Source organism: Nicotiana sylvestris, chromosome 12 (genome assembly GCF_000393655.2).
Source record: "Nicotiana sylvestris chromosome 12, ASM39365v2, whole genome shotgun sequence".
Lineage (NCBI taxonomy): Eukaryota > Viridiplantae > Streptophyta > Magnoliopsida > Solanales > Solanaceae > Nicotiana > Nicotiana sylvestris.
In genome coordinates, this window is record NC_091068.1 from 41,808,536 (window position 1) to 41,818,250 (window position 9,715).

Below are 9,715 nucleotides of genomic sequence, written 5' to 3' on the forward strand. Positions count from 1 at the left end.
GGGATCAAAATAAGGCGAAGAAAAAAAATGGAAAAAAGAGAGAAGGAAATAACAGTGTCAATAAGCAACAAGCTGATAAGCCGGAATGAAACATGAAGCCTTCCAAAAGCATGTTAGAGATGGTAATATTTTAGGAGCATAGCATATCTACGTGTGATTCCTATCTGTAAAATGCTTAACCCTAACACATTTGTTACCTCTTATTAGTAAACTTAAGGTGGTTGGTTTGTGGTGAAACTGGCAACATATCATTACTTCACAAGATCTAAGGGAGCAGTGGTAATGGATAACAGTGATGAAACCGAGTTGGTCAGTGACAATCCGCAAGGTCAGTCAGTTGAGCAAGAGTCGGAGGAGATAAGAAAATTGAGACAGCAACTATCAGATGTATATCAAGCTTGGGTTTCCGGTCGACCTCCATCCCAGGGTCCTTCAGAGGGAACTTCCACCATACCCCAGGCTACTAAAACACCGCTCCATGCAACGAGCGATCACATTCTAACACCAGGGTATGTGCCAAACTACAGCCTCCACGCTGCCCCCGGTACCTCTAACATGCGACCTCCAGTCGCACCAGTCACGAACACCCCTCTCGTTGTGTTTGGCGCACCGGTATATACAACCCCGCCACCACCTCCTATGACGAGGCCAAACAATGAGCCATCATCTCATGCTTATGATGGCCAATACTACCCTCCAAATATGGCTTTCGGGGTCTCGGCTCCATACAATCAGACTCCTCAGTATGAGTCACCAGTGGAAAATGAAAAGCTTTCCACGACGGTTGAGCCAGATGAGATGGCCAGGAAAATGAAAAGTCTTGAACAGAATATAAAGAATATACAGGGACTAGGTGGTCACAAAAGTGTTTTATTCAGTGATCTATGCATGTTCCATCACATCCATTTGCCAAGAGGGTTCAAGACCCCAAAATTTGAGAAATATGATGGACACGGCGACCCTATCGCCCACTTGAAAAGATACTGCAACCAGCTGAGGGGTGCAAGAGGAAAAGAAGAGTTGTTGATGGCTTATTTTGGAGAAAGCCTTGTGGGGGTAGCTTCCGAACAGTTCATTGACCAAGATATCTCTCACTGGCATGTTTGGGATGACATGGCCTAGGCCTTCGTCAAACAATTTCAGTACAATATTGATATTGCGCCGGATCATAATTCCTTGTCTAATATGAAGAAAAAGCCGACCAAAAGTTTTAGGGAGTATGCCATCAAGTGCAGGGAGAAAGCAGCTAGAGTTAAGCCACCCATGGATAACCATGAGTTGATCACTGTTTTTCTGGAGGCTCAAGAGCCTGATTACTTTCAGAATATGATGTTCGCGATGGGTAGACCTTTTGCAAAAGCAATCAAAATAAGAGAGATGGTCAAAAATGGCCTCAAGACTAGCAGAATTGTAAGTCAAGCTGCTCTCAAAGCCACCACCCAAGCTATCCAAAATGGGTCAGGGGGTTTGTCAAATAGAATGAAAAGAGATGAAGGGTCCATGATGACTTCGGGATCTAGGGAAGTTCAAGGAGGGGCATTTCACCCTTATGTGCAAGTTCAGCAGGGGCAATCCAGCTACCCTCAACATTATTACCCCCCCCCCCAGCCAATTCCTCAATACTCTATGGGCCCACCACAATATACAGTGTTCAATGCTCAATCATATGCTCGGCCTCCCAATCAGCAGGTACGGGCACCAGCTCCAAGGGGCCCCTGACCTCAGCAACAAAATTTTCGGACAACCTACAATGCTCGTCCCAGGCAGGAATATGGTCGAGAGCAGAGGCCAACAGAAAAATTCACTCCATTGGCCGAATCATACTCTAGTCTATTCCAGAAACTGAAGCAAATGGGTGTGATTGGACCCATCGCTCCCCACCATATACATCCTGATTCATATGGATTTCAAGCGAATGCTAGATGTGAATATCATTCAGGTGCCCCGGGGCATAGCACTGATGACTGTTGGACTCTAAAAAGAGCAGTAGAGAGGCTTATTTCTGAAAAATTGATTGTAGTAACGAATGGCAAGGACCCTCCTAATGTGATAAACAACCCGTTGTCAGCACACAATGATGTTCATTTTGTGGGAATGATTGGCCAAGATCAAGAATCCAAGCCGATCGGTCGAGCAGAAATGACAGTGGGTGCAATTCAAGAAGGAACAAGTCTGGAAGTAAGTCCCAGCCGAGATATGTCATTGATTGTGAAAGGCGCCCAAAGCTCAAATAAGGTAACTTTATTTGTTCTGAAAATCTCGAGGTTGGAAGATCACTCCAGTGTTCCAAGCCGAAGGTTATATGTACTTGGAGGCCTCCCCGTCATAACGCAGAAGCAGGGAGGTACGAAAGGTATAACAGAGCCGATCATAATCAAACCTGCTGTGCAACCCCCTATGACCAACACAAAACCCACTCCTTGGAACGACAACAAAACCGTGATGACCTACAAAGGCAAGGGAAGTGGGGGAAACTGGAGGTTTGACTTGATCGGGGAGGTGTTACTCTCTAGAAGAGCTGAGGAAGGCCAACCAAATCAGAGAAGGCCAATTGCCAATAAGAAACCAGTCACTGAAGCAGAGGCGGAAGAGCTTTTGAAAAATATGAAAGTTCAGGATTACTCAATCATTGACCAGCTAAGAAAGACTCCTTCCCAAATCTCTCTACTATCTCTACTCATACATTCCAAAGAGTATGCCCGTGTACTAATCAAGGTCCTGAACGAGGCACATATCTCAGAGGACACCACAGTGAATCAGTTAGAGAAGATGGCCAATAGATTTTTTGAGGTGAACAGAATCTCCTTTACTAATGATGAACTTACCGAGGAGGGAGTCAGGCACAATAGGGCTTTGAACTTGATGGTCAAATGTGAGGGGAATTATGTAAAGCAAGTCATGGTTGATGGAAGCTCAAGTGTAGATATATGCCCTCTCTCTACCTTGCAAAGCATGAAGATCAATACAGATAGAATCCGACCCAGCAATGTTCGCATCCGGGCCTTTGATGTCTCAGCAAGAGATAACACTGGGGAGATCAACCTCACTATGACAATTAGGCTGGTTGACTTTGAGATTGTCTTCCAAGTAGTGGACATGGAAACTTCTTATAATTTTCTTCTTGGAAGGCCATGGATCCATACGGCTCGAGTTGTGCCATCCACCTTGCATCAGATGCTTAAATTTGAACATGACAGGCAAGAAATTATTGTTCACAGGGAAGATGAGTCTTCCATTTATAAAGACCCGTTAATCCCCTGTATTGAGGCCAAGGAAGGGTGTGAGTCCATTTTCTATCATGCTTTTGAAGTGGTTGATATGGACCATGTTAAGGAAGGAAAGCCCATTCTAAATCCTCGTCTTTCTGCCGCATCTGTAATGGTGGCTGCAGTTATGTTGAGACAAGGTTATGAGCCAGGAAAAGGCTTGGGGGAATCATTGCAAGGAATTTCGAAGCCTATTTCTCCATTCAGTAACCAGAGTACTTTTGGCTTAGGCTTCAGGCCAACACAAGCAGACAAAAACAAAGCCAAACACCGCAAAAAGCATAGATGGGTCATGCAACAACCTATCCCATACATTTTCTACACTTTTGTCAAGCCACTACTCCAAGAGGGTCAAAATTCCTCGGCGCATGCAAACATTAATGAAATTTGCCATGGCCTCGGCCAGATGTTTTCTGAAGTAAATATGATCCAGGCTGGTGAAGGCACTAGTCGTGCCGATATGCAACTAATTGACCCAGACACCATGCTCACCAACTAGGAAGCAACTCCTCTCCCCACAAGGAAGGAGTCTTGGTAGTTTGCTTTTGCAGCTTCTTTTTTGTATTTTGGGTTACTTTTAGGGTTGTAATCCAAACGTCTCAGTATGATTGTTATGTTTTGATGTTAACCCTTCTATCCTTTCGAATTCAATGAAATACAATTCAGTTTCCTATTAAGTTTCGTATCTTTGATTTTTCCTAATTCTTGTCATTTCATTTCCATTTCAGTTTTGTTAATGTCGGCTTTAATAACATGACATGCATGCGTAATTCACGCCCAGATCTTAAAAAGCTATCTAATATCGAAATAATGCATCAAGAGGTTGAATATGATGAAGATGAGGTTGTTGAGGAAATAAAAAGAGAGTTGGAACAATTTGAAAACAAGCCTAAGCCTAACCTCAATGAAATTGAGACGATTAATATCGGAAGTCATGAAGAAGTCAGATAAATGAAGATAAGCATTCACACTGAACAAAAAACCAGAGACACCTTGATTCAACTTTTATTTGAATACAGAGATGTGTTTGCTTGGCCTTACAATGATATGATAGGTTTAAGTGTTGATCTAGTGGTTCATAAGCTTCCTACGTATCCTGATTTTCCACCTGTCCAACAAAAGCAACGAAAATTTAAAACAGATATGAGTGACAAAATCAAAGAGGAAATAATGAAGCAACTGAGCGCCAATGTGGTCAGAGCTGTCCGATACACCACCTGGGTGGCGAATGTTGTACCTGTGCCGAAGAAGGATGGAAAGACCAGAGTTTGTGTTGACTACAGGGACCTGAACAAAGCAAGTCCAAAGGATAATTTTCCTTTACCAAATATCCACATTCTTGTAGATAATTGTGCAAAGCATGAGATACAATCATTCGTGGACTGCTATGCTGGGTACCACCAAATTTTAATGGATGAGGATGATGCAGAAAAGACCGCTTTCACCACTCCATGGGGTACTTATTGTTACAGGGTCATGACATTCGGTTTAAAGAATGCAGGGGCAACTTACATGAGGGCCATGACCACCATTTTTCACGACATGATGCACAAAGAGATTGAAGTATATGTCGATGATGTCATCATAAAATCAAAGACACAGACTGATCATGTGTCTGACTTGGAAAAGTTCTTTGAACGGCTTCGAAGTTATGACCTTAAGCTTAATCCAGCCAAGTGTGCATTTGGGGTTCCATCTGGGAAACTCCTCAGTTTTATAGTCAGTTGGAGAGGCATCGAATTGGATCCATCTAAGATAAAGTCCATTCGAGATCTGCCATCCCCGAAGAACAAAAAGGAAGTCATGAGTTTGCTCGGGAGGTTGAACTACATCAGTAGGTTCATTGCTCAGCTCACAACCACATGCGAGCCCATCTTTAAGTTGCTGAAAAAGGATGTTTCTATCAAGTGGACGGACGATTGACAAAAAGCTTTTGACAGGATCAAAGATTATCTGTCAAAACCCCCTGTACTGGTCCCACCTGAACCTGGTAGGCCTTTGTTTTTATATCTATCAGTGATAGATAATTCCTTTGGATGCGTTCTGGGGCAACATGATGCAACAGGAAAAAAGGAACAGGCAATCTATTATTTGAGCAAGAAGTTCTTCATCCATCAGAATCTGATGATACCCGACATAGCAATCTACAAAAGATCCGATCTCACGTCCGGCACAATTGTCGATCAAGATATGGATATTGGGTAAAGGAAAGTTGTCCTTTGGGCTTGTCTTGTTCAGATTGCGGTAATCGACACACACCCTGATCTTCCCATCTTTCTTCGGCACCGGCACCACATTAGCCAACCAATCAGGATATCGAGTGACACGAATAACCTTTGCTTGCAGCTTCTTGGTTACTTCTTCTTTAATCTTCACACTCATATCCGTTTTGAACTTCCTCAACTTCTATTTGACGGGAGGGAATGCCGAGTCGGTAGGAAATTTATGAACTACTAAATCCGTGCTTAACCCCGGCATGTCATCATATGACCATGCAAAAACATCTTTGGACTCAATAAGTGTTTTGATCAATTCTTCCCTGATATTTGGTGCAATGTGGATGCTTATTTTAGTTTCTCTAATATCGACTGCATCCCCTAAATTGATGGCTTCTGTGTCATTTAAGTTGGGCCTAGGTTTTTCTTCAAACTGGCTTAACTCTCTGTTTATCTCTTCGAAGTCTTCATCCTCATCGTATTCCGATTCATTATCATAATCGACCTCTTGTATGATTAGTTCGGAATCAGATTGATCATTTAGACTAGGTTGAAGATCCGTTGTGCTAGCCATGTCATTAAGACCAGTATGAAAAGAACTGTTCAGAAAAAGAAAAGAAAGAAACAAAAATTAAAAATAAAAATAAGGAATGAAGAAGAAACTTTTCATTTTATTGAATTATGGGATAACAAGGTTTCACACTTTTTTGAGCAATAATAAAAATAAAAAGGAATCTGGATTACAACCCTGGAATAATCTAGAAAACAAGAAGGAAAATCAGAGCCAACTACCAGGACTCCCTCCGAGTAGGAAGAGGAGTAGCCGTCCAATTGTTGACATTGGCCCTAGGCCCCACAAACTGTATGTCTGCCTTACAGGATCCCTCTCCAGCTTCTATCATGTTGACATCAACGAACATCCTTTCAAAGCCCTCGTTCAAATCTCCATCTGGCCCTATCAAGGGTCCAAGAACTTCTGGGACTGGCAACTTTCTGCACCCTGCTTTGACAAATGATCTGGACATGCGTGGGATTGGCTTAGGAAGGACCCAAACTCTTTTCTTCAACTTGCGGACCCGCTTTACATCCGCTGCGGTAGGCTTGAATCCCAACCCAAAAGTTTCCAGGATCTTGGGCAAAGAAACTGGTTGGACCATTCCCTGCAGATCAATCCCCAGACCTTTTCCTGGTACAAACCCGTTGTTCAACATCTTTGAGGCTATCATAAAGGTTGTAGTTGTGATTCTGGGAAGTGGAAGGCCCCCACCCTCAGAAATTTTATCTACTGAGACTGCGTCAAAAACCTGATAAACCCATGGGCCCTTGTCATCGTCGGTTTCTCTGAAGGGCACAATAGCATCACTGACGGCATGTGTGCCGTCATCCCCGTGTACCACAATCTATTGCCTTTCCCATTCAAATTTGACCATCTGATGCAGTGTAGAAGGCACTGCTTTGGCTGCGTGGATCCAAGGTTGTCCCAACAGAAGATTGTACGACACCTCCACATCTATCACTTGAAATTCCATGGTGAACTCGACTGGACCAATGGTTAATTCCAATACAATATCACCCACTGTGTCAGTACCGGCACCATCAAAACCTCGGACGCAGACGCTGTTCTTGTGGATCCTATCATCAGCAATCTTTAGTTTGTTAAGAGTGTCCAAAGGACAAATATTGGCACTTGACCCATTATTAATTAGTACTCGAGTGACCACCGAGTCTTCGCATTTCACAGTCAGGTAGAGTGCTTTGTTGTGTTCTGTACCCTCTACCGGTAACTCATCGTCAGAGAATGTCACTCGGTTTACCTCGAAGATCTTGTGCACTATTTTCTCCAAATGGTTCACTGAGAGCTTGTCCGGGACATGGGCTTCGTTCAGAATCTTCATTAAGGCCTGACAATAATCGCTTGAATGGATCAACAAGGATAGCAACGAAATCTGGGCTGGGGTCTTTCTCAACTGCTCTATAATTGAGTAGTCCTGTGCCTTCATCTTTTTCAAGAACTCCTCTGCTTCTTCATCCGCCACTGGCTTCTTGATTGTTACAGGATTGGCCCTTCTCAATTCTACAGGAACAAAACACCTTCCCGAACGAGTTAACCCTTGAGCCTCGCATACTTCTTCCACAACCTCCTTCCCCTTATGTATCACTGTCACTTGACTGTAGCTCCACCTCACAGCTTTCTCACTTGTTATCGACAAATGCATGACTGGCCTGATAACAACTGGTTCTACGTGGACCCCCTTCACCACTAACATTGGTGTGCTTGATACTCCCTGTAACACTGCCTTGACTGACTCTGGCTTCTTCGCAGCAACAGACGAACCTTTCCCCACTACCACAAATGGCTTGTCATCTACCTTTCCCAACTGTACCACTGCCTTTCCACTGATCGACTTTTCGATTGGACTGGCATGAATCATCATTACCGTTTGTGAGGGTGTTTTAGGTTTTCCTCCTTCGTGCACTAGTTCAATCATGTGGGCCTCATGGTGTACCGGTAACGGGTTTTCGTTGATGTTGTGTGCCTCTGGTGCCTGAACCTCGATCCTATTTGTGTCAATAAGATCTTGTACGACAGTCTTCAACTTCCAGCACTTCTCAGTATTATGCCCGGGAGCCCCCGAACAATATTCACAGCTTAATGAGTGGTCCAGATTTCTGGGAAGGGGATTTGGCAATTTGGGTTCAACAGGACTTAATAGGCCTATCTGTCTCAACTTGTCGAACAGAGTAGTATAGGTTTCTCCCAACGGAGTGAATGTTCTCGGCTTCTGCATCCTTTCGTTCCTGAAAGCCTGATTTCCGCGGAAGCTTGGCCCTGAAGGATTCCTGTAGGCCCTCGGTGGTGGATATGTGTTTTGTGGAGGTGGATATGTGTGTTGGGGAGCCGGCGCATGCCATTGCGGGCGAGCCGGAGGCTGGGTGTAAGTTTGGGCGTGATGGACGGAGAAATGTGGCTCTTGGGATGGATAATAGGGTTGTGGAGGGTTGTATGGATTGTGTGGATAGTTTGGGTAATGGGGTATGGGGTATGGGTTGGTAGCGAGGGGATGGACCTCTTGATCTGGACCAAGTACCTGCTTCGACTGTTACGACCTCCTCTCTCTTCTTTTTCCCGAGCGCACCTCCCGTGCCGCTTTGGATAGCCTGAGTTGTGGCCTTGATCGCCGAATAACTCATTATCTTGTTGGACCTGAGTCCCTCTTCAACCATGCCGCCCATTTTTACTACTTCATTGAAAGATTTACCAACTGACGTCACCAGGTGACCAAAGTAAGTTGGCTCCAAAGTTTGTAAGAAGTAGTCCACCATTTCACCTTCCCTCATTGGTGGATCGACTCTTGCTGCTTGTTCTCTCCAACAGAATCCAAATTCCTTGAAGCTTTCTCCAGGCTTTTTCTCCAGTTTTAACAGTGTGAGACGTTCAGGGACGATCTCAAAGTTATACTGGAAATGACCTGCAAATGCTTGTGCTAGATCGTCCCAGGTGTACCACCTGCTAGGATCCTACCTCGTGTACCACTCCAATGCGGGCCCGCTCAAACTTTGACCGAAATAGGCTATCAATAGCTCATACTTTCCACCTCCCCCTCTCATCTTACTACAGAAACCTCGTAGATGCGCCATGGGATCACCATGTCCCTCATATAGATCAAATTTTGGCATCTTAAAACCTGCCAGCAATTGAACATCGGGGAAGGGACACAGGTCTTTGTAAGACACACTGACTTGGCTGCCCAATCCATGTATATTCCTGAAGGATTGCTCCAGGCTTTTCACTTTACGAAGCACTTCGTCCTGCTCCGGATTCTTAACTGGCCTCTCAGTTTCTGTTGGGAGTTGAAGGTAAGGGGTGTAAGTGTATGGCTCGGGTGCTTTGAAGGTGAGTTAAGGGGGATAGTATTGATTGTCATGAACCTGAAACACTGGTTCATCGGATGATTTTTGCAATGTGGAGGTGCCACGAAAACAGGAACAACTGGTGGAGGAGGGTTTTGTTTGGGTGGTGAAGCTTGGGGATTATAGGAAGTTTCCCCTTGATAGTATTGGGCAATGGGGAAGCTCGTTGATGGACCAGTGGAAGGGTGTTCCGGAGTCCGAGCTGGTGAAAGGGTAGGAGTAGGGGGAAGTATTGGTGGTATTTGTCCCTTAGCCCAGGCTAGGTGCATCCCAGCTATCTCTTGTCTCAACCTGTCTACTTCCTCCTTCATCATTTGCTTC

General features: G+C 44.4%; 2 protein-coding genes across 2 annotated transcripts; both read left to right on the forward strand.

The window, feature by feature from the left end:
- Positions 1-282: 282 nt before the first annotated feature.
- Positions 283-1,719, forward strand: LOC104230308 (uncharacterized). The gene is made up of 2 exons (XM_009783072.2): positions 283-867; positions 1,123-1,719. The coding sequence occupies exons 1-2, from the start codon at positions 283-285 to the stop codon at positions 1,717-1,719; spliced, it is 1,182 nt and encodes a 393-aa protein (XP_009781374.2).
- A 132-nt stretch (positions 1,720-1,851) lies between these two features.
- Positions 1,852-3,765, forward strand: LOC138882950 (uncharacterized). The gene has a single exon (XM_070163598.1). It carries the CDS (start codon positions 1,852-1,854, stop codon positions 3,763-3,765), a length of 1,914 nt encoding a protein of 637 aa, XP_070019699.1.
- The last annotated feature ends 5,950 nt before the right edge of the window (positions 3,766-9,715 follow it).

What these genes read in the sequence shown, in the direction of transcription:
- LOC104230308 (XM_009783072.2), top strand. Translation starts at nt 283, where the DNA reads ATGGATAACAGTGATGAAACCGAGTTGGTCAGTGACAATCCGCAAGGT. An exon ending in GACTAGGTGGTCACAAAAGT is followed by an intron (nt 868 to 1,122) that starts GTTTTATTCAGT and finishes GACATGGCCTAG; the next exon opens with GCCTTCGTCAAACAATTTCA.
- LOC138882950 (XM_070163598.1), top strand. Translation starts at nt 1,852, where the DNA reads ATGGGTGTGATTGGACCCATCGCTCCCCACCATATACATCCTGATTCA.